The following is a 26,835-nucleotide window of genomic DNA, read 5'->3' as shown; positions in this document are numbered from 1 at the left end:
TATTATGCATAAAATTTAATGAGAACGTCATCACGTATAAATGTTAACTTAGGTAGATTTTTACTTTTTTGTATTATTGTAGAAAAGTGGTATTCAATAGTTAGATCCAAACAAAGAGAGAGAAGAGACAAACTATGGAAGATATAAGTAACAAGATATTGATAGTGTGAACTAGTATTTTGGCGTTGTTTTATTTCTAAAAGGTAGCTGTTTTAATTGGTAATTTGATTTTAAAGTTAATATATCTGGATATGTAATTTTTTATTCTAGGCTGACGAGACAAGAGAGTTGATTTGCAAGTTTATGAACAAAAGACCTGGACCCAATTTTGAAGAATCAGGTACTTACAACCTTTCCAGGATATACAATTATGTTATAGTGATTTAATGAACTTCCATAAGCAAATGTCGCTTTTTTTACTTGCAATATATATAACATTATTTATAGTGCGAGAAGTAAATACTGAAGTAACGAATAATGAAAATTATTTCATGATGGCCATATAACTTGAATGGCTCATATTTAATAAATTGAATGATGGACGATTTAAATGTTTTTTAGGGCGAGGTGTTTTGCGAACCACAACAAAATATTATAAAAAGACGTATGCTACACTCAGACATATTTTGTTATAAGGTGGTCTAACACCCAATCTTTACGTTCAACCAGAAATTAATTTGAAACACAAATACAACATCATAACTTAGCTCCTTCAAATAGTGTATGGTTATGTATTACGCATATTTATCTCGAAAATTGCTGTTTATAATGTACAGCCGCTTTGAAAACTTTTATCTTTTGTAGCGCCGATGAGTTACATCAGTGGGAGTTACATCATATAAACCTTCTCCGCGGAAAAATAACATATACATACAAATTTTTAGCAATGATTGGTCAAAAAGTTTCTGAATCTATCAATGTCAATGTCAAATATACAAACATCCTCTTTTCGTCGCAATATATATATAAGAAGATGCCAAAAGTATTACATTAAAATATGTATAGAATTGATAGAGAAAATAAAAAAATATTGATGTTAAAGAATTGAAGGTATTCAAATCTTTGTCCGGCTATGTGTTTTTGTCTTTTTTGTCTGCTTGCAATGTTACTGAAACAACAAGTGAATATGCGTTTCACCTTACCAGAATGTGAAGTTATTAACCCTAAAGATATATCTCCCCCTTAAAGAGATTCGATTTTACTTTTGCGTGGAATTTAAGTTGTTCTTTGTACCGAATATTAACTTAGATAATAATAAATTTACAATAATATAAATAATTGATGTAACATTACAAAAATTACATTGATGTTTAAAAAGGAGGTCACCTCTTTTTATCTAAAAACATTTTAAATACTAACTTTACAAAGCATTTACGATTCTGCAATACCGGCAAACATATTGATAAGGATTCCGAAGTACGCATGTTACACCCTCTTTAGTAATGACTAAATTTCATCACGCATCAATATTTTCCCGAATAAATCAGGCTCCGAGTAAGTAATAAAGGTGAAAAAGAAAATCAGTTTTTTATCACTGAAAGTACCATATGTCATTCAATGTTCTTGAAATATAAAGAACATATTCAGGGAAACATAATTTAAAGGGCACGGTATAATTTTACTAACTTTTAGTAAACAGAATTGTCTGGAATTAATGCTTGCACGTGAAAAAAATTTGGGGGTATCTTTTTATAACTCCTGAATATTCTGAATATTTATATACAGTTTCTTCCAGCTGGAAGGGTTTCTTCTCCAGTTGCCTCATCACAATGCAAGATTCTCTGCTCTTAGATATTTTCATATTCACAACGAGACTCTCACAGCTGTAAGTTATTACCTTTGTAGTATAATTTATAATTGATCTAATAATGTACGTTAGGATAACGCAACAGTCATATTCTCTTTAAGAATCTTCTCTCAAGAGATTAATTGCTGAAGCAGATATACAATATAAACTAATTTATTACTACGCCATAGCATGTAGAATATCAGCTTGTTCTGTCTGTACAGATGGCTGGAGCGGTGACAACTTACCTGGTGGATACTGATCCAGTTCCAGACCGAGCAACAACCTATCTAGACTAAAAGAACATAGGTTTAGAACCAAGCCACTAGATGTTAACTTGGACTTTTATTCAAATTCTAAAACCACCTGTTCTTTTTCACTTTTGTTCTAAAGATATTATTTGTGGATTATTATATAGTATCAACCAGCATTACTTTAGTTAAAATTTCAAAAATTCACTCTTTGACCAGCTAATCTTCAATAAAAATGTGTTTTAATATATATTCATCATATTTGATTAATTTTAGAAATTTAGACCAATATTCATCTACAAAATCTGGTGATAACTACACTAATATTTTTTCATGTCGCATTTGTATTGTTAAAATAATCATTTTTATACCTATAAATGTATTAATCTGTTGTAAAAACCTTAAAACTTCGCTTTTTCTTCTCTTTTTTTGTGTTTTTATGTCGTTTATCTTAGTTAAAAACTCTGTTATTTTCATTCTTTTAAGATTCGGTGGCAAGTCTATATTTATCTCTTAAAATAATGCCGGATTAAAAATGATTTATTTAATTTTAAATAAATTATTTTACAACATATTTATGTACACACAAATAGCAGTGTTTAAATAATAAATTTGCGGTTAAACTAGGTAGGGTACATTTCAATTCTGTCAGAAAAAACGTGTTAGGGAAGATTTGATCAAAATAATTAAGAGTGGGTATTTTAACTAATACTGAGATATTTAAGAAGGAATGTGGGGGGGGGGGGGGGTGGGGGGGGGGGGGGGTGGGGGGGGGGGGGGGTGGGGGGGGGGGGGGGTGGGGGGGGGGGGGGGTGGGGGGGGGGGGGGGTGGTATAAATAGTACAATGTGGCTAAAACTGAATAAAATAATTTTCCAAAGAATAATTTACGTTTCCTAGGAAACCACTTAATGTTTTGTTAGTTTCGATATCTTTTGATTTGTATTAACTATAGTGTGTTACTATTAGTTTGCTGAGATTTAGTAGAAGGCGTTTAATATATAATAAATAGTACAATGTGGCTAAAACTGAATAAAATAATTTTCCAAAGAATAATTTACGTTTCCTAGGAAACCACTTAATGTTTTGTTAGTTTTCGATATCTTTTGATTTGTATTAACTATAGTGTGTTACTATTAGTTTGCTGAGATTTAGTAGAAGGCGTTTATATATAATAAATAGTACAATGTGATAAAAACTGAATAAAATAATTTTCCAAAGAATAATTTACGTTTCCTAGGAAACCACTTAATGTTTTGTTAGTTTCGATATCTTTTGATTTGTATTAACTATAGTGTGTTACTATTAGTTTGCTGAGATTTAGAAGAAGGCGTTAATATATTATAAATAGTACAATGTGGCTAAAACTGAATAAAATAATTTTCCAAAGAATAATTTACGTTTCCTAGGAAACCACTTAATGTTTTGTTAGTTTCGATATCTTTTGATTTGTATTAACTATAGTTGTGTTACTATTAGTTTGCTGAGATTTAGTAGAAGGCGTTTAATATATCATAAATAGTACAATGTGGCTAAAACTGAATAAAATAATTTTCCAAAGAATAATTTACGTTTCCTAGGAAAACCACTTAATGTTTTGTTAGTTTCGATATCTTTTGATTTGTATTAACTATAGTGTGTTACTATTAGTTTGCTGAGATTTAGTAGAAGGCGTTTAATATATAATAAATAGTACAATGTGACTAAAACTGAATAAAATAATTTTCCAAAGAATAATTTACGTTTCCTAGGAAACCACTTAATGTTTTGTTAATTTCGATATCTTTTGATTGGTATTAACTAAAGTTTGTTACTATTAGTTTATTGAGATTTAGAATTTGGCGTTCAATATATTATAAATAGTACTATGTGGCTAAAACTGAATAAAATAATTTTCCAAAGAATAATTTACGTTTCCTAGGAAACCACTTAATGTTTTGTTAGTTTCGATATCTTTTGATTTGTATTGGTAACTATATTGTGTTACTATTAGTTTACTGAGATTTAGAATTAGGCGTTTTAATATAATATAAATAGTACAATGTGGCTAAAACTGAATAAAATAATTTTCCAAAGAATAATTTACGTTTCCTAGGAAACCACTTAATGTTTTGTTAGTTTCGATATCTTTTGAATTTTATTGGTACTATATTGTGTTACTATTAGTTTGCTGAGATTTAGTAGAAGGTGTTTAATATATCATAAATAGTACAATGTAATTAAAACTGAATAAAATAATTTTCCAAAGAATAATTTACGTTTCCTAGGAAACCACTTAATGTTTTGTTAGTTTCGATATCTTTTGATTTGTATTAACTATAGTGTGTTACTATTAGTTAGCTGAGATTTAGTAGAAGGCGTATAATATATCATAAATAGTACAATGTGGCTAAAACTGAATAAAATAATTTTCCAAAGAATAATTTACGTTTCCTAGGAAACCACTTAATGTTTTGTTAGTTTCGATATCTTTTGAATTGTATTAACTATATTGTGTTACTATTAGTTTGCTGAGATTTAGTAGAAGGCGTTCAATATATTATAAATAGTACAATGTGGCTAAAACTGAATAAAATAATTTTCCAAAGAATAATTTACGTTTCCTAGGAAACCACTTAATGTTTTGTTAGTTTCGATATCTTTTGATTTGTATTGGTACTATATTGTGTTACTATTAGTTTGCTGAGATTTAGTAGAAGGCGTTTAATATATCATAAATAGTACAATGTAATTAAAACTGAATAAAATAATTTTCCAAAGAATAATTTACGTTTCCTAGGAAACCACTTAATGTTTTGTTAGTTTCGATATCTTTTGATTTGTATTAACTATAGTGAGTTACTATTAGTTAGCTGAGATTTAGTAGAAGGCGTATAATATATAATAAATAGTACAATGTGACTAAAACTGAATAAAATAATTTTCCAAAGAATAATTTATGTTTCCTAGGAAACTACTTAATGTTTTGTTAATTTCGATATCTTTTGATTGGTATTAACTAAAGTGTGTTACTATTAGTTTATTGAGATTTAGAATTTGGCGTTCAATATATTATAAATAGTACTATGTGGCTAAAACTGAATAAAATAATTTTCCAAAGAATAATTTACGTTTCCTAGGAAACCACTTAATGTTTTGTTAGTTTCGATATCTTTTGATTTGTATTAACTATATTGTGTTACTATTAGTTTGCTGAGATTTAGTAGAAGGCGTTTAATATATCATAAATAGTACAATGTGGCTAAAACTGAATAAAATAATTTTCCAAAGAATAATTTACGTTTCCTAGGAAACCACTTAATGTTTTGTTAGTTTCGATATCTTTTGATTTGTATTAACTATAGTGTGTTACTATTAGTTTGCTGAGATTTAGTAGAAGGCGTTAATATATCATAAATAGTACAATGTGGCTAAAACTGAATAAAATAATTTTCCAAAGAATAATTTATGTTTCCTAGGAAACTACTTAATGTTTTGTTAATTTCGATATCTTTTGATTGGTATTGACTAAAGTTTGTTACTATTAGTTTACTGAGATTTAGAATTTGGCGTTCAATATATTATAAATAGTACTAATGTGGCTAAAACTGAATAAAATAATTTTCCAAAGAATAATTTACGTTTCCTAGGAAACCACTTAATGTTTTGTTAGTTTCGATATCTTTTGATTTGTATTAACTATAGTGTGTTACTATTAGTTTGCTGAGATTTAGTAGAAGGCGTTTAATATATTATAAATAGTACAATGTAATTAAAACTGAATAAAATAATTTTCCAAAGAATAATTTACGTTTCCTAGGAAACCACTTAATGTTTTGTTAATTTCGATATCTTTTGATTGGTATTAACTAAAGTTTGTTACTATTAGTTTATTGAGATTTAGAATTTGGCGTTCAATATATTATAAATAGTACTATGTGGCTAAAACTGAATAAAATAATTTTCCGAAGAATAATTTACGTTTCCTAGGAAACCACTTAATGTTTTGGTTAGTTTCGATATCTTTTGATTTGTATTGGTAACTATATTGTGTTACTATTAGTTTACTGAGATTTAGAATTAGGCGTTTAATATATCATAAATAGTACAATGTGGCTAAAACTGAATAAAATAATTTTCCAAAGAATAATTTACGTTTCCTAAAAAACCACTTAATGTTTTGTTAGTTTCGATATCTTTTGATTTGTATTAACTATAGTGTGTTACTATTAGTTAGCTGAGATTTAGTAAAAGGCGTTTAATATATCATAAATAGTACAATGAGACTAAAACTGAATAAAATAATTTTCCAAAGAATAATTTACGTTTCCTAGGAAACCACTTAATGTTTTGTTAGTTTCGATATCTTTTGATTTGTATTAACTATAGTGTGTTACTATTAGTTTGCTGAGATTTAGTAGAAGGCGTTAATATATAATAAATAGTACAATGTGACTAAAACTGAATAAAATAATTTTCCAAAGAATAATTTATGTTTCCTAGGAAACTACTTAATGTTTTGTTAATTTCGATATCTTTTGATTGGTATTAACTAAAGTTTGTTACTATTAGTTTATTGAGATTTAGAATTTGGCGTTCAATATATTATAAATAGTACTATGTGGCTAAAACTGAATAAAATAATTTTCCAAAGAATAATTTACGTTTCCTAGGAAACCACTTAATGTTTTGTTAGTTTCGATATCTTTTGATTTGTATTGGTAACTATATTGTGTTACTATTAGTTTACTGAGATTTATAATTAGGCGTTTAATATAATAAATATAGTACAATGTGGCTAAAACTGAATAAAATAATTTTCCAAAGAATAATTTACGTTTCCTAGGAAACCACTTAATGTTTTGTTAGTTTCGATATCTTTTGATTTGTATTAACTATAGTGTGTTACTATTAGTTTGCTGAGATTTAGTAGAAGGCGTTAATATATAATAAATAGTACAATGAGACTAAAACTGAATAAAATAATTTTCCAAAGAATAATTTACGTTTCCTAAAAACCACTTAATGATTTGTTAGTTTCGATATCTTTTGATTTGTATTAACTATAGTGTGTTACTATTAGTTTGCTGAGATTTAGTAGAAGGCGTTTAATATATCATAAATAGTACAATGTAATTAAAACTGAATAAAATAATTTTCCAAAGAATAATTTACGTTTCCTAGGAAACCACTTAATGTTTTGTTAGTTTCGATATCTTTGAATTTGTATTGGTACTATATTGTGTTACTATTAGTTTGCTGAGATTTAGTAGAAGGTGTTTAATAAATCATAAATAGTACAATGTAATTAAAACTGAATAAAATAATTTTCCAAAGAATAATTTACGTTTCCTAGGAAACCACTTAATGTTTTGTTAGTTTCGATATCTTTTGATTTGTATTAACTATAGTGTGTTACTATTAGTTTGCTGAGATTTAGTAGAAGGCGTATAATATATCATAAATAGTACAATGTGGCTAAAACTGAATAAAATAATTTTCCAAAGAATAATTTAATGTTTCCTAGGAAACTACTTAATGTTTTGTTAATTTCGATATCTTTTGATTGGTATTAACTAAAGTTTGTTACTATTAGTTTATTGAGATTTAGAATTTGGCGTTCAATATATTATAAATAGTACTATGTGGCTAAAACTGAATAAAATAATTTTCCAAAGAATAATTTACGTTTCCTAGGAAACCACTTAATGTTTTGTTAGTTTCGATATCTTTTGATTTGTATTGGTACTATATTGTGTTACTATTAGTTTGCTGAGATTTAGTAGAAGGTGTTTAATATAATCATAAATAGTACAATGTAATTAAAACTGAATAAAATAATTTTCCAAAGAATAATTTACGTTTCCTAGGAAACCACTTAATGTTTTGTTAGTTTCGATATCTTTTGATTTGTATTAACTATAGTGAGTTACTATTAGTTAGCTGAGATTTAGTAGAAGACGTATAATATATCATAAATAGTACAATGTGGCTAAAACTGAATAAAATAATTTTCCAAAGAATAATTTATGTTTCCTAGGAAACTACTTAATGTTTTGTTAATTTCGAAATCTTATGATTGGTATTGACTAAAGTTTGTTACTATTAGTTTATTGAGATTTAGAATTTGGCGTTCAATATATTATAAATAGTACTATGTGGCTAAAACTGAATAAAATAATTTTCCAAAGAATAATTTACGTTTCCTAGGAAACCACTTAATGTTTTGTTAGTTTCGATATCTTTTGATTTGTATTAACTATAGTGTGTTACTATTAGTTTGCTGAGATTTAGTAGAAGGCGTTTAATATATTAGAAATAGTACAATGTAATTAAAATTGAATAAAATAATTTTCCAAAGAAGAATTTACGTTCCCTAGGAAACCACTTAATGTTTTGTTAATTTCGATATCTTTTGATTGGTATTAACTAAAGTTTGTTACTATTAGTTTATTGAGATTTAGAATTTGGCGTTCAATATATTATAAATAGTACTATGTAGCTAAAACTGAATAAAATAATTTTCCGAAGAATAATTTACGTTTCCTAGGAAACCACTTAATGTTTGGTTAGTTTCGATATCTTTTGATTTGCATAACTATACTGCGTTACTATTAGTTTACTGAGATTTAGAATTAGGCGTTTAATATATCATATATAGTAAAATGAGGCTAAAACTGAATAAAATATTTTTCCAAAGAATGATTTACGTTTCCTAAAAAACCACTTAATGATTTGTTAGTTTCGATATCTTTTGATTTGTATTATCTATAGTATGTTACTATTAGGTAGCTGAGATTTAGTAAAAGGCGTTTAATATAACATAAATAGTATAATGAGACTAAAACTGAATAAAATAATTTTCCAAAGAATAATTTACGATTCCTAGGAAACCACATAATGTTTTGTTAGTTTTTATATATTTGATTTGTATTAACTATAGTGTGTTACTATTAGTATGCTGAGATTTAGTAGAAGGCGTTAATATATAATAAATAGTACAATGTGACTAAAACTGAATAAAATGATTTTCCAAAAATAATTTATGTTTCCTAGGAAACTACTTAATGTTTTGTTAATTTCGATATCTTTTGATTGGTATTAACTAAAGTTTGTTACTATTAGTTTATTGAGATTTAGAATTTGGCGTGCAATATATTATAAATTGTACTATGTGGCTAAAACTGAATAAAATAATTTTCTAAAGAATAATTTACGCTTCCTCGGAAACCACTTAATGTTTTGTTAGTCTCGATATCTTTTGATTTGTATTGGTAACATATTGTGTTACTATTAGTTTACTGAGTTTTATAATTCGGCGTTTAATATAATACGTATGGTACAATGCTGCAAAAACTGAATAAAATAATTTTCCAAAGAATAATTTACGTTTCCTAGGATACCACTTAATGTTTTGTTAATATCGATATCTTTTGATTTGTATTAACTATAGTGTGTTACTATTAGTTTGCTGAGATTTAGTAGAAGGCGTTAATATATAATAAATAGTACAATGAGACTAAAACTGAATACAATAATTTTCCAAAGAATAATTTACGTTTCCTAAAAAACCACTTAATGATTTGTTAGTTTCGATATCTTTTGATTTGTATTAACTATAGGGTGTTACTATTAGTTTGCTGAGATTTAGTAGAAGGCGTTTAATATGTTAGAAATAGTACAATGTAATTAAAACCGAATAAAATAATTTTCCAAAGAATAATTTTGCTCCCTAGGAAACAACTTAATGTTTTGTTAGTTTCGATATCTTTTCATTTGTATTAACTATAGAGAGTTACTATAAGTTAGCTGAGATTTAGTAGAAGGCGTTAATATATAATAAATAGTACAATGAGACTAAAACTGAATAAAATAATTTTCCAAAGAATAATTTACGTTTCCTAGGAAACCACTTAATGTTTTGTTAATTTCGATATCTTTTGATTTGTATTAACTATAGTGTGTTACTATTAGTTTGCTGAGATTTAGTAGAAGGCGTTAATATATAATAAATAGTACAATGTGACTATAACTGAATAAAATGATTTTCCAAAAATAATTTATGTTTCCTAGGAAACTACTTAATGTTTTGTTAATTTCGATATCTTTTGATTGGTATTAACTAAAGGTTGTTACTATTAGTTTATTGAGATTTAGAATTTGGCGTGCAATATATTATAAATTGTACTATGTGGCTAAAACTGAATAAAATAATTTTCTAAAGAATAATTTACGCTTTCCTCGGAAACCACCTAATGTTTTGTTAGTCTCGATATCTTTTGATTTGTATTGGTAATATATTGTGTTACTATTAGTTTACTGATTTTTATAATTCGGTGTTTAATATAATACGTATGGTACAATGCGGCTAAAACTGAATAAAATAATTTTCCAAAGAATAATTTACGTTTCCTAGGAAACCACTTAATGTTTTGTTAATTTCGATATCTTTTGATTTGTATTAACTATAGTGTGTTACTATTAGTTTGCTGAGATTTAGTAGAAGGCGTTAATATATAATAAATAGTACAATGTGGCGAAAACTGAATAAAATAATTTTCCAAAGAATAATAATATGTTTCCTAGGAAACTACTAAATGTTTTGTTAATTTCGAAATCTTATGATTGGTATTGACTAAAGTTTGTTACTATTAGTTTATTGAGATTTAGAATTTGGCGTTCAATATATTATAAATAGTACTATGTGGCTATAAACTGAATAAAATAATTTTCCAAAGAATAATTTACGTTTCCTTGGAAACCACTTAATGTTTTGTCAGTTTCGATATCTTTTGATTTGTATTAACTATAGTGTGTTACTATTAGTTTGCTGAGATTTAGTAGAAGGCGTTTAATATATTAGAAATAGTACAATGTAATTAAAATTGAATAAAATAATTTTCCAAAGAAGAATTTACGTTCCCTAGGAAACCACTTAATGTTTTGTTAATTTCGATATCTTTTGATTGGTATTAACTAAAGTTTGTTACTATTAGTTTATTGAGATTTAGAATTTGGCGTTCAATATATTATAAATAGTACTATGTAGCTAAAACTGAATAAAATAATTTTCCGAAGAATAATTTACGTTTCCTAGGAAACCACTTAATGTTTGGTTAGTTTCGATATCTTTTGATTTGCATAACTATACTGCGTTACTATTAGTTTACTGAGATTTAGAATTAGGCGTTTAATATATCATATATAGTAAAATGACGCTAAAACTGAATAAAATATTTTTCCAAAGAATGATTTACGTTTCCTAAAAAACCACTTAATGATTTGTTAGTTTCGATATCTTTTGATTTGTATTATCTATAGTATGTTACTATTAGGTAGCTGAGATTTAGTAAAAGGCGTTTAATATAACATAAATAGTATAATGAGACTAAAAGTGAATAAAATAATTTTCCAAAGAATAATTTACGATTCCTAGGAAACCACATAATGTTTTGTTAGTTTTTATATATTTGATTTGTATTAACTATAGTGTGTTACTATTAGTATGCTGAGATTTAGTAGAAGGCGTTAATATATAATAAATAGTACAATGTGACTATAACTAAATAAAATGATTTTCCAAAAATAATTTATGTTTCCTAGGAAACTACTTAATGTTTTGTTAATTTCGATATCTTTTGATTGGTATTAACTAAAGTTTGTTACTATTAGTTTATTGAGATTTAGAATTTGGCGTGCAATATATTATAAATTGTACTATGTGGCTAAAACTGAATAAAATAATTTTCTAAAGAATAATTTACGCTTCCTCGGAAACCACTTAATGTTTTGTTAGTCTCGATATCTTTTGATTTGTATTGGTAATATATTGTGTTACTATTAGTTTACTGAGTTTTATAATTCGGCGTTTAATATAATACGTATGGTACAATGCGGCTAAAACTGAATAAAATAATTTTCCAAAGAATAATTTACGTTTCCTAGGATACCACTTAATGTTTTGTTAATTTCGATATCTTTTGATTTGTATTAACTATAGTGTGTTACTATTAGTTTGCTGAGATTTAGTAGAAGGCGTTAATATATAATAAATAGTACAATGAGACTAAAACTGAATACAATAATTTTCCAAAGAATAATTTACGTTTCCTAAAAAACCACTTAATGATTTGTTAGTTTCGATATCTTTTGATTTGCATTAACTATAGGGTGTTACTATTAGTTTGCTGAGATTTAGTAGAAGGCGTTAATATATAATAAATAGTACAATGTAATTAAAACCGAATAAAATAATTTTCCAAAGAATAATTTTGTTCCCTAGGAAACAACTTAATGTTTTGTTAGTTTCGATATCTTTTCATTTGTATTAACTATAGTGAGTTACTATTAGTTATCTGAGATTTAGTAGAAGACGTATAATATATCATAATCAGTACAATGTGGCTAAAACTGAATAAAATAATTTTCCGAAGAATAATGTACGTTCCTAGGAAACTACTTAATGTTTTGTTAGTTTTGATATCTTTTAATTTGTATTAACTATAGTGTATTACTATTAGTTTGCTGAGATTTAGTAGAAGGCGTTAATATATAATAAATAGTACAATGTGACTAAATCTGAATAAAATGATTTTCGAAAGAATAATTTATGTTTCCTAGGAAACTACTTAAAGTTTTGTTAATTTCGATATCTTTTGATTGGTATTAACTAAAGTTTGTTACTATTAGTTTATTGAGATTTAGAATTTGGCGTTCAATATATTATAAATAGTACTATGTGGCTAAAACTGAATAAAATAATTTTCCAAAGAATAATTTACGTTTCCTAGGAAACCACTTAATGTTTTGTTAGTTTCGATATCTTTTGATTTGTATTGGTAATATATTGTGTTACTATTAGTTTACTGAGATTTAGAATTAGGCGTTTAACATAATATATATAGTACAATGTGGCTAAAACTGAATAAAATAATTTTCCAAAGAATAATTTAAGTTTCCTAGCAAACCACTTAATGTTTTGTTAGTTTCGATATCTTTTGATTTGTATTAACTGTAGTGTGTTACTATTAGTTTGCTGAGATTTAGTAGAAGGCGTTAATATATAATAAATAGTACAATGTGACTAAAACTGAACAAAATAATTTTTCAAAGAATAATGTACGTTTCCTAGGAAACCACTTAATGTTTTGTTAGTTTTGATATCTTTTAGTTTGTATTAATTATAGTGTATTACTATTAGTTTGCTGAGATTTAGTAGAAGGCGTTAATATATAATAAATAGTACAATGTGACTAAATCTGAATAAAATAATTTTCCAAAGAATTATTTATGTTTCCTTGGAAACTACTTAATGTTTTGTTAATTTCGAAATCTTATGATTGGTATTGACTAAAGTTTATTACTATTAGTTTACTGAGATTTATAAATTGGCGTTCAATATATTATAAATAGTATTATGTGGCTAAAACTGAATAAAATAAGTTTGCAAAGAATAATTTACGTTTCCTAAAAAACCACTTAATGATTTGTTAGTTTCGATATCTTTTGATTTGTATTAAATATAGTGTGTTACTATTAGTTTGCTGAGATTTAGTAGAAGGCGTTTAATATATTAGAAATAGTACAATGTAATTAAAACTGAATAAAATAATTTTCCAAAGAAGAATTTACGTTCCCATGGAAACCACTTAATGTTTTGTTAGTTTCGATATCTTTTGATTTGTATTAATTATAGTGAGTTACTATTAGTTAGCTGAGATTTAGTAGAAGACGTATAATATATCATAAATAGTACAATGTGGCTAAAACTGAATAAAATAATTTTCCAAAGAATAATTTATGTTTCCTAGGAAACTGGTACAATTTCGCGAGGACCAGTTCATCTGAAAAGCTACGCAATAAAATAGTTTTACGTAGTAAAGTGTGCTTTTTAGTGCAATATTTGTGTCTTTAAACACATGTTTACTCGTACATGCATTTAATACAATAAAATATGTTTATTTTAATAATAACGATCTATGTTGTTTATTACAGAATAAGCTGAACATTATAAGTTTCATTTAAACGTTTAAGTAATAATGGAGACAAGCAAAACTAATGGTCATAATGATGAACTTATAAATCAAGAAATATCCATGCTACTCAAAATGAGAGATTATTTAATGGGACAAGTTAAAAAAGAAAAAGGAATATTGCTGGGTACTCTTAGCACAAATGAGGTTAAGACAAATTTTGAAATAATTGGAGAATATTAGGATCGATATACAAATATGCAGGATGAAATTGATTTATTAATATTGGTGAGAGTAAAATAGCTTAAATCACAGTATTATTGAGGATTAGTATCTATACGTAAAAAGTACACTAAACATGTAACAAGGTAACGTAATACCTAGCACAATTTCATATGGTAGGCAAAAAAATTGTAATTTACGTTTACCTTAAGTTGCTACTTTGAACTTTACACCTATTCAACAAGATGACACTTTTCAAAATTTTATAAAAAGGCTAGTTTTTTTCATCTTAAATCTTGTGAATTAAATTAAAAGCTTACATATTTTTTAATGGACGTTCTTTTCAGCTACATCAACAAATGTATGACATTTGCGCACTGAAAACCCTCTTGACAAATTTACACTAAGGTGGTAATTTTGTTAAAATATTTTTTTGAAGCCAAGGCAAGTGTATGGGCATCAAAACACAAAATTCATTTCAAGAACAATCAAAAGTTTGAAAGTGTAACTAATTTTTCCATAATTTTAAAATCATTACAGTAAATTGTGATTTTAACTGTATAATTATGTGGAAAATCTGTCCAGAAATATTTTTTCCTCTACAATTTATCAGGGGACTGCGTAATAATGATATTAGAATCAAACTACTTCATGATAAAATCAAAATCTCATACAAACATTAATGCCTCTGTCTATTTCTGTGGAGTTTGAAAAATCTGAAAGCAGGCTTATTTCTACCTCTGGCTTAGTTCAAAAGAACGCGGACCTTCCTGACGTACAAAATCTGACTCATACAATGTGTACAAGGCACCCCTCCAAAATCAGGCTCCAATCCTAAGGACGATGAACTGCAAGGCTTATACTACAGGTTCAACTTTGGGACGGTTCCTGAGTCGACATGGGCACTTTCAGGCTTACCTGTTTCGTATTAACAAAACATGGGAACCTGACTACATCTATTGCCCGGGCGTTCCCGGCGATGCGGTATGTACTTTCTTCCGCTGATCGTGTTGTGATCAGCCCCGCAGCACGCGCTTTTGGTGCTTTATGAATAGACTCGGTCTGCAAGACTTGTCGCATTTCGTCCAGTACTTCCTTATAATATAATTTTTTTTTGTACGTATGAAACTATGGTGTAAGTTTAATAGTAAACATAGTAATGACTATAATATAAATTTCGGCTAAAAGAAGATCAAACACTAAACGAGAGAACAAAACTTCCTATCCTCTTAGTTATGGAACTGGTAGAGCTATGCACTCAATCTAGATATTTTGAACTAAAGGGTAAAGTTTACAGTTTACAGGTTACAGATAAAGCTATGGCGATAAAATTTCCTCTATCACCAATTTTTCAAATTTATTTATAGAAGAACTTGGGTAAAACCCCCTCACCACAAACAGGTTCAAACTGAGTAGATACGTGAATAACACTTTCATCATTTTCCTTCTTGGAGTCACTGAATTTAATTAATGTTTTTACTACATAAACGGCATTTCTCCTTCCAGTCACCTAACCATGGAGGTATAAGTATAAAAAAACTCCCTTTTCTGAATGTGTGTGTGTGTGTGTGTGTGTGTGTGTGTGTGTGTGTGTGTGTGTGTGTGTAGTAAGATATAGGAAGGAGTCAAAGAAGGAGTAATCGGATACCACTTAATAACTATTTTAACTTTGAAATTCCATCGCCACGTTTTTAGTTTTTTGATATCTTAGGGTCTTTTGTTCACCTGAAGAAGAGGGTAAATTTTAATCCTAGAAAAGTAGTTTAATATTTTGTTGTATAATATAACAAAAGCAAATGTCCTAAATACTGTTAACCTTCCAAACCTTATATTGTCAATAACACGGTTTACAAAAAGAACATAAATGTGACAATAATTTAAATGGTAAATTATCTTTGGCGCAATTGTCAACAAATATTAGGCCTACTATCTAATGAAAAATTATAGATGGTGAGGTGTACGTTGGGATACAGTGTTCGGGTTCAGATTGTTTTTGTCGATGCCTCTTGCGTCAGGTCTCAGTGCTGGACGTACGGATAACTTGGAGTTGGATGAAATTGTTCTCAAAAATGAAAAGTTACAATATTATCATTGCTTCAGTTTCTAAAGTGTCAGACATTAACGCCTTGAGCAAAAGCGGTTGAACTGAAAACTCTAATATATTTCAGTGAGGAGAGATTGCAATGGAGCATAGTTGTTGTAGTAGATAGAGGTATTTATTGACTCTATCTCTCCACCCGATCACCTCCCGGATCTAATTATCTAATTCTTTGTTTAAAATTTAACAGTGTTTTGAAAGTTGTGCCTTTTCATTTAAAAAATAGACAGCAAACAGATAGTGTCAGTTGTAGAATTAATGCCATACTACATGCAAAACACATATTACATTGTTTTATTTTCAAGGCTCAAAAGGATATTGTAAATAATATGTCACAATTTAAATGATAATACAAAGTTTTAACAAGTTGAAAAGCGTAATAATGTTGTAATAGCCGGTAGTTACGCAAGATAAATACGTTTGCAGATATAAACAAATTTAAAAACTTAATTTTGTTTTTCTGCTCGTGTACATTTATTGTTTCAAACTTTATAATAAACTAAATTTAGTTTGTATGATGGCTTCCTTATATATATATATATATATATATATATATATATATATATATATATATATATACATATAATGTTATTAAATCATTAATAATTTAGTTTATATGTATTAATGTATATATATAATTAAAAAAAATAAAACAAATAAAACAATGTAATATGTGTTTTGCATGTAGTATGGCATTAATTCTACAACTGACACTATCTGTTTGCTGTCTATTTTTTAAATGAAAAGGCACAACTTTCAAAACACTGTTAAATTTTAAACAAAGAATTAGATAATTAGATCCGGGAGGTGATCGGGTGGAGAGATAGAGTCAATAAATACCTCTATCTACTACAACAACTATGCTCCATTGCAATCTCTCCTCACTGAAATATATTAGAGTTTTCAGTTCAACCGCTTTTGCTCAAGGCGTTAATGTCTGACACTTTAGAAACTGAAGCAATGATAATATTGTAACTTTTCATTTTTGAGAACAATTTCATCCAACTCCAAGTTATCCGTACGTCCAGCACTGAGACCTGACGCAAGAGGCATCGACAAAAACAATCTGAACCCGAACACTGTATCCCAACGTACACCTCACCATCTATAATTTTTCATTAGATAGTAGGCCTAATATTTGTTGACAATTGCGCCAAAGATAATTTACCATTTAAATTATTGTCACATTTATGTTCTTTTTGTAAACCGTGTTATTGACAATATAAGGTTTGGAAGGTTAACAGTATTTAGGACATTTGCTTTTGTTATATTATACAACAAAATATTAAACTACTTTTCTAGGATTAAAATTTACCCTCTTCTTCAGGTGAACAAAAGACCCTAAGATATCAAAAAACTAAAAACGTGGCGATGGAATTTCAAAGTTAAAATAGTTATTAAGTGGTATCCGATTACTCCTTCTTTGACTCCTTCCTATATCTTACTACACACACACACACACACACACACACACACACACACACACACACACACACACACACACACACACACACACACACACACACACACACATTCAGAAAAGGGAGTTTTTTTATACTTATACCTCCATGGTTAGGCGACTGGAAGGAGAAATGCCGTTTATGTAGTAAAAACATTAATTAAATTCAGTGACTCCAAGAAGGAAAATGATGAAAGTGTTATTCACGTATCTACTCAGTTTGAACCTGTTTGTGGTGAGGGGGTTTTACCCAAGTTCTTCTATAAATAAATTTGAAAAATTGGTGATAGAGGAAATTTTATCGCCATAGCTTTATCTGTAACCTGTAAACTGTAAACTTTACCCTTTAGTTCAAAATATCTAGATTGAGTGCATAGCTCTACCAGTTCCATAACTAAGAGGATAGGAAGTTTTGTTCTCTCGTTTAGTGTTTGATCTTCTTTTAGCCGAAATTTACATTATGGTCATTACTATGTTTACTATTAAACTTACACCATAGTTTCATACGTACAATAAAAAATCGGTCTATATTGTCTTGTGAAAGAAGTAACATTAATCTGTATCCCCTGACTATCAATCCGGATCACACAGTCGTCGTAGGTCTTAATCGCTTAATCATCACTGTGTGAAGCATTGTTCTTGGTCTGAGATAATTGGTCGTCAGGCTTGATTAATCTGCCGAAGAGAATCCCTTGCTAAACTAATGCATACTAGATGTAAGTTTCAGAACAGCTTCAATTTGAAATCGGGAAATTCTTAGCTCCTTACCATAGCTCTATGTTCTCATACTCAAGCCCCTCATTGATTATTGCCACGAGGTGTTAAGATAGGTAAATCACTCTCTGAATTGTTAGCAAATCAAGGCTACTAATTCTATCATAAAATCTCCCATTAATATCAGCTGAAGATCTAATCAGATAATCACTAAAGTTTAATTGTGTCAACAATTATTACCTAACTCTTATTAATTTGTGCAAGAACGAAAACATTTGTATTTATTAGCTGTCGAATAATATTCTCTGCTTAACATATTAGTCGCTCTCAGAGTCATCGTGTACAATATTACCAAAGTAAAATTGTTGCAAACATTAATATAAACAAGGGTAAATAACATAGTAATTTAATAGCGTTTCAATTATTCTTCTAATCAATAAAGAATAAGTTGTTATGAATAGTCAATTTTCATCAGAAAGTGACTACTTCCAGCCATTGCAAACTACTTACCGTCGAAGGTACTTTTAGTGGCGGTAGTCTGTTATAGAATTGTGTAAAATGTAACCTTGTTAGTACAGTGAGCAGTTAAAGAACCAAACATATCTTTAAGGACAAATCTATTTCAGTCCTTATGGGTAGTGAAATTAGTGAAATATATGTATACGTTTTGGCAAGTTTAACAAATTACTATAGGACACGCTTATTTCAAATATTATTGTTCTAGGTTATCGGGAAATAAAACATGAAAAATATTAATTTTTTATGGTTCCAACCCTAATTAAATCCCTATGCATAGTTCATCGTCATTTACCCAATTTTGTCTCTATTTAAAAAATAGGAACATTCAGTGTCCCAAGAAGAATTACGTTCAGACTTATTATGTTTTATTTTTAAGTTGCGACTTTCCTTACAGATCGGGATAGTTGGCAAACATGAGTACATATATGTACATGCAAACGACATTGAAATGACGATAATAGGAAAAACATAATATACATTATTTATGGGAGAATTGTTACCCCTAATTCCATTTTCAATAATAAGTCTGAACAATTCCATATACGTTTTTGTAGAATGTACGAGTCATAATTAAAAATTGTATAACCTACTAATAGTAACGGGTCTGGGGCAGCCGGTAGGTTCATAACGTTTCTTGGCTTTAATAAACTACCCCGAAATGACAGGCCAGTTTTTTTCTTTCTGCAGGGTTATAAAATAACCTAAATCTTGTAGGAATAACAAAAATGACGAAATAATTTAACCTACATAAGACTGTACTTGAAGTCCGGAAGTCAGAGTCAGTCGTATTAGTGGACAGAATAGCTCAGTTTCACAACAGCGATTTTAGTGTACAGTAATTAGTTTTTTATTATAATTATAACCGCCTCTTCATATAACGAATCATGCAAGCAAAAATTGTAAAATATATCGATTATGAATCCAAAAACCTCATTTGACGATTTTGAAAGAAAAATTATGTTTAAGGGAATGAGATAAAATATCGATTGAATAGAAAATTAGATTGCTTTACAAGAAATGATTAAAAACGTTACTAAACCGTTTCAAAACGTCAAGTACATTGCATATTCAATAAAACTCGAAAACAATGAGCACTTTATCTGATTAGAAGTTTTTTATTATTCAGTACCTGCTAAAATGACTCATTTTAAACCAAACTTCCCCACACCACTGCAAACAATTCCAATGATTGATATTGATGTTTATTAGGTAAAGTAATCTATTTTTAAAAATGACAATTTATTTTGCAAATGTACCTTTTATAAATGACAAGCAGTAACAAATTGCTTTCTATCAACTAATGTAATATACTTTAGTCTAGTCGGATTCTTCGATAGTGTCTAACGAAAAGATTTCACAGAAATGAAGAGTTTTCCTGATAAGCTGATTCGATTTTGCCGGATAGTTGGTGGTCTCCCAATGGAATGTACTTCCAGGACTAGAGGAATCAAAGGGCTTACATTCTCTATCACAGGATTCCTGTGGGGTTCAATCCTATTCATCCTGCAAGAGTTATTCTCCACCGTTGTTTTCCTTTCGTATTTCATGGACAGACCGGATGGCCAGACATTGCATTCGTTCACCAGAACCTCTGATGTCACACTAATTCTGAATATTGTCTCTCTGCAGGTGACGGTCGCTGTTATTTTCTTCAGCTACGTCCGGAAGTACCCAAGACTCGTCGACGTATTTCACACTCTGGAATGTGTCTACCGCAATCTCCTGCACAAGCCATCAGAGGTGAAGGCAGCAGTGAAGTTTTGGGGGGTCTGCATTGCCGTAGCAATATCAGTCACCATCTATAAGCGAATGGCTTATATGATTCACGGCGGAGTCACTGTCGGACGATCTCGCTTATCTGATATACAAGTCCTCTCCGTGTTAGCGTTGTACTGTTCCAAAGCCACTTTCTTCGTCCACTTCACACATGTCGCTACAAGCATCTCAAATTGCTTCAGAACCGTCAATGTCAGTATCACGAAGGAAATAAGGAGTAATATAACGGATATTGTTGAAATAAAATGCAGTCTGCCGAATATTGACGACACTCATAAAACTCGTAAGTATTTACTAGTTGAGAATTTATGTAACATAATCAAATACATCAAGTCTTACACCTCAGATTATTAAAATGTAGCAGTTTCGTTTTAAAATTTGTTTAAATATTTTATTTTGTACCGATTTTATTAAATAATAATTCTGGGGTAACTGGATTACCGGTGGAAGGAGTAGGCCCAGAAGAATGATAAGGACTGGACAGTACAAAAGAGGCTTCTATCAGCGAGGCGTGCATCGAAGATGGGAGTGTTTGATAATGAAATTGAGAGGTGGGGTGAGGTAGACGTGCCGTACCTCCCGTCTCAGTTGATCGGATGTAGTAGTAACGAGTAAAGTCTTTGAAAGTGCTTAGAGTTATTCTTGCTAATCGTCATCGAACCTGCGGGTAAGTGAACTTTTTAACTGGAAGTCAACATTCATTCTTAATTATTTTGAATAATTTTGGGGAAAGAAATATTGTAAAAATTAAACTTAATGGGAATTTATGAACTTATCCTTTTGATCTGTGGAATATAAAACTTGCTGGTGCAGTGAGCACATATATATAAAATTTTATGTAAAAATACTAAAAGAGTTCTGTGGTTGTTACAGATGCTTTCAGCAATATTAAATTCTAACACCGAAAAGAAGTAATATTTAAAGTAAAGTAAAGAAAATTAGTAACAAAATAAAATTGAATTTTGAAGATAAAGTAAAGTAAAGAATTGCCAAATCAGATTAGAGTGTGAAAGTTTTGAATTTTGAAAATTGAATAAAAGACATGCTGTAAGAAGTTTGTACATTTTTGAGTGACGAATATATTACAAGTTTGAACTTAAAAGTCTTCAAGAAGTTTTTATTTTAATTTTAAATCCAGTAATTGTTTCAAGACGAAGTTTTATTTTAGTTTGAACTTTATTTATTTCAGAAGATTTTCTTTTCCTTTCTGAACCTTCACAAAAGTTTAAATTTCAAAGCTAACCCCTCATGTGCCAGTCAAACAGTACAAAATTAATTAATTATATTTCTGGTAAAGAATGAAATTATCAATAGAATAAAACGAAATGATCAAGTCAACTTTACATTGATATAAATAATAATACAGGGCATAATTTTAATAGTTGTTCCCAAAAGAAATGACTGGACTTCCACGTATATAAAATATAGATGAATGCAATACATATGCAATACATCCTGTCCTATTTCTTCTTAACAACTTTTATTAGAGTATAATAATTACATTCGACAATATAACTTTGACGATTCTCTGGTTTAAAATTCCAAAAGAAAGTGTTTGGCACTTATGATTAATAAGGTAGTTGTCATATCAAGAGAGAATTATAAGGACAACTTATTATTAGTTACCATACGATGTATTTTTTATTATGTATGATTAATAGTTATGATGCTTTGTAGGCAGTGTAAACTCTACGACTAATGAACTGAAGACTCTGATGAACACCTACTGGATGCTGTGTGACGCCGTACACCAGGCTAATGTCTTCTATGGTGATCAGCTGATGGCCGTTATCTCCTCCTCATTTATTCACGTCACTATCCGATCTTACCACTTTTTCCTGTACGTCAGAAACGGTAACATGCTTTCAGTGGCTAGTGAATCAATCTGGATCCTGAGTATTGTTTGCTACCTGGTTGTGCTCGTAAACTCAAGCACAAATGTCACTAACTCGGTAAATACTCTGCGTTGATACATGTAATTTTATTTGTTAGTGAAATATTAAAAATAGTCTTAACAAGAGAGATTTAATTACGTAAGGCTTAAATTAAAGGTTTTAAAAAACCCATAACCTGTATAAATGTTATTTTAAAGTGTTATTTCTCAATATCTAATGTGCTTTTAGGCCGATGAAACAAGTACGATGATCTGCAAGTTGATCAACAAAAACCTGGATCCGATAATAAAGGAGCAGGTAATAAAAATAATAAATAACTTAGGTCTTTAGTATATGCTATTATAAAATCCGATAGAAAATGAATCAACGTGTTTTTATTTGTAGACCTAAAGGTTGAAGAGTTTCTTCGGTCATAAATTCACACACACACACACACACACACACACACACACACACACACACACACACACACACACACACACACACACACACACACACACACACACACACACACACACACACACACACACGCACGCACGCACGCACACACACACATACATACATATATATATATATATATATATATATATATATATATATATATATATATATATATCTACATATAAGTAGCCAAGACTATTGTATACTAGTGTGTAGCATACTAGGGAATATGTATATCTGAAACGACCAATGTTTTAGAGATACTCACCTATAACAGCGTTTTTAAGTCTCGATGTGATATTCTATATAACCAAAGAAATATAATTATTAAATTATCAACCACAGTTACAACAAAACTTTCACACACATGTACAAATGTACATAGCATAGCTTGCACCTACTTGTTTAAACATCAAGCAAATTATATTTATGAAAATAATTTAATAAAGATTATACAGTATATTCGATGGCGGTAGTCGAGACGAGGAAGGGTAAAGGTAGACAGCTCTAGCACTTTTTTTGTTCCTAGACCTTAAGTCATTGTGTTGGTGGAGGTTTTATTTTTAAAATCTGTTTAGGTTTGGTAGTTCATTCTTTTTTAATATCAGCAAACAACATGGCCTAACCTGGACCAAAAGTTCACTTAACATTTAGTGTGCTATTTTATGTACGAAGTCTCAAAAAGTTTGCTTTTTAAGACATTCTCATTGGGGTACATTATGTTGTCTTAATCCCACTTCATATGATGATTTTAAGACGGGCTTCCAAAGTTCCATTGTAAATCTTTTTAAACTATTCTTATTTATTTTAAAACAGCTAGTTAGTAAAACAAACATGTGTTATTCTTAATCAACCAGTTATTCTTAATCCACTAACTTAACATAGGCTGATTGATTGTATATATGAAAGGAAAAGTAAAACATTTGAGCAAAGCCTGCGGTACATGTAAAGGGGGTAACTCTTATATAAGTAAACCTTATATTTCATCAGTCTGTTAAAATCCTTGTGATCATTTTCTAGCTGGAGAGGTTTCTCCTGCAGTTGCCTCATCACAACGCAAGATTCTCTGCACTCGGGTATTTTCCGGTCCATAACGAAACGCTGACAGCGGTAAATACTTACCTCTTGTAATTATACTGCTTATTTTTGTATTTACGGTAGTAACAAGTCTGTAAACATTTATATACAAGTCTATTATGTAAATATCACCTCTATATTTAAGCTACCGAGTCAAAAATATGAACACGAAGTTATAAAATACCAAATATATAATAGCTTGTACAGTAACAATGTGTTCTGTCTATACAGATGGCTGGAGCGGTGACAACTTACCTGGTGATACTGATCCAGTTCCAGACTCAGAAGTCGCCCAAATAGACATTATAACATCTATCTCAATTTCAAGGCACCGAATAAATATAAACTTAATTATAGATTATCGTACAAGTAACTGTGTAATCACATGTAGTTTTTGAATATCTTTGACTCGAACACTATTAGTTTATGTTTAGCAGGAGAATTCTTTGTAATAGTTTATACTAAGGACTTACACACAGTTTTACCTACAGAAGATTAAAGGTTGGTCACTCTTTAAATGTTCTTCTTCTTTGCTTAAAAGCCTTCAAAACTTTTGGTAGTATTTAGTATAGTCTTACATTAAAAAATGTAAAGAAAAATCTACGATTGAACTCTGAATTTACTAATTGTTAAACTTAAATTATTTATTAACTGTTAAAACGTAATTTAGTGTTAAATACAAATTGTTGGTAATATTATCGACTAAATATTTAAAATTGCTTAGCAGCATTCCCATAAGCTAAACTATAATACAGACCAACACAATGACACAAGGAGACTGAACCGGGAATAGCTGAAAAGTAAAATAGGGAATCAGATTATGCGTTTAAGCGGCCGTGTCTCACTGGATGCCTGTCCCAAATCACCGCGATGCAACACAACGATAGTTTAGTGACGCAATGAATAGCTAAAGTTCTCATTCTTTAAACCATGAATGAGGATATATTACACATTTACATCATTTAATTCCATGTTTCCACAGTGCGCTCTCCGTCTCTATTAACAACCTGCAATATTAATATTATTGGAGTTGAGGCACCCTATCCAAATATTTACAATATTTAGTCTAGATAGTGATTTAAGGAATTTCCTAGAATATTCTAACAAAAATTAACAGAGTTTTGGACATTTAAAACATACTTCTTGCAGTTAATACCTATGTTTGAAATATACGTAATTGTGGTTTTTAATATATTTGTTTAGTGTAGTAGTTTACATGATTTATTAAATGAAATATTTAATTGATAACTATGTATATTTTAATTTACTAAACAAAATATAGGTGTTCATAGAATCTTAGTTGTTTATAGTTTTCATGGAAACCCTACTATGGCAGTGATATTATATTTATACATGTATGAGAGGTCCCATTACAATACTCGGGTGTTCAGAGATACTCAGTTTGCCTTGTGATGCAAATGTATCTCCTGTACTCTAATTATGTCCTTTACATGTCATTTTTATCCTGCAACCAATTATTCTACAAAAATAAATTCTTCATTTTAATGACTGATTAGATTTTACTTCCCTTTTTAGATATATTAGTAATCTAAAACAGAATTTCAAAATAATTAGAGTTCGATATATATCGTAAAATAACCGGTACTATTCGTTTTATAACACATGCCTCAAATCATCCACCAGCACAAAAATGGGCAGACTTCCTTTTATTGATTTAGATATAATTAAATACTCCAGTAAAACGCAAAATATTAAAAAAATAACTCCAGTATATAACAATTTTTACTTTTTAATGGATATAAAACAGATCTAGTAGAATATATGTTTTAAAAAAGCAAAAAAGAAACATAAGAAATGCCAATGACAAAAATGATATCAATAAAAATCGCAAAACAATTGAGAGTAGCAGAACATTGAGAAGTGTATTACAAGAAATACAAACATCATTAAAAAAACTACTAACGTGACATATGCAACAAAAAATAACTTGAAGAATAAATTGATAAAATCCAAAAAATGCAATAACAAATAAATATAATGACTGCAATAAGAAATACACTGGAGAGACAAAAATATAAAAGATTCAAAGAAATTTGCTCCCACATTAAATTAAACTGAGAAGAAAACACTTCAGTCGAACATGAGTGTAGAAATACTGGACACACCGTATCAATAGAAAGCCTTAAATCATTAAAGCACGTTAACACACCAAGTTATAAATCCATGAGTCTTATTACAGAAATCAAGCAAATACAGAAAAGTTTATTATTAAATGAAGAAGATATGGCAATTTAAAATTCATTTTACTTTCATGAAGATTACAAAAATCTCTTTTAAAATTACATATTATAATTCCAAGTAACGATTCATCTTTATTTATTTGTGTATATTTTTAGTTTTGACTATTCCTTGAACTTTGCTTAAATGCTAATATGAGACAATAATGACGACTAAATATTTTGGTTGTATACAAAGATAGAAGATGTATCTCATTGCAGAAAACTAAATTATAAAAAACTATTTTAAAGTATATTCTACCAGAAATTCTTAATAAAACTAAATTTAAAATTAACCATAGAGTTATAATTGTTAATAAAAAGTAAAAATGTTCAAACAAACAAAAACAATTGCTTTAGAGAACTAAAAGTTCTTTTATTAAATTCATAATTCAAATACTTTAACTTAT

The 26,835-nt window shown here is 29.0% G+C and overlaps 1 protein-coding gene across 1 annotated transcript in view; it reads left to right on the top strand.

Moving 5' to 3' along the window:
- LOC124368154 (putative gustatory receptor 28b) overlaps window positions 1-24,488 on the top strand; it is a 29,679-nt gene extending 5,191 nt beyond the window's left edge. Inside the window, exons 2-7 of the mRNA XM_046825430.1 lie at window positions 15,078-15,193; window positions 20,629-21,058; window positions 22,453-22,697; window positions 22,899-22,967; window positions 24,132-24,221; window positions 24,420-24,488. Coding sequence (XP_046681386.1) covers window positions 15,078-15,193; window positions 20,629-21,058; window positions 22,453-22,697; window positions 22,899-22,967; window positions 24,132-24,221; window positions 24,420-24,488 — 1,019 coding nt within the window. The remainder of the gene's footprint in view (window positions 1-15,077; window positions 15,194-20,628; window positions 21,059-22,452; window positions 22,698-22,898; window positions 22,968-24,131; window positions 24,222-24,419) is intronic.
- The last annotated feature ends 2,347 nt before the right edge of the window (window positions 24,489-26,835 follow it).

Source organism: Homalodisca vitripennis, chromosome 8 (assembly GCF_021130785.1).
Source record: "Homalodisca vitripennis isolate AUS2020 chromosome 8, UT_GWSS_2.1, whole genome shotgun sequence".
Taxonomy (NCBI): domain Eukaryota; kingdom Metazoa; phylum Arthropoda; class Insecta; order Hemiptera; family Cicadellidae; genus Homalodisca; species Homalodisca vitripennis.
This window is presented reverse-complemented; position numbering and strand designations above follow the sequence as displayed.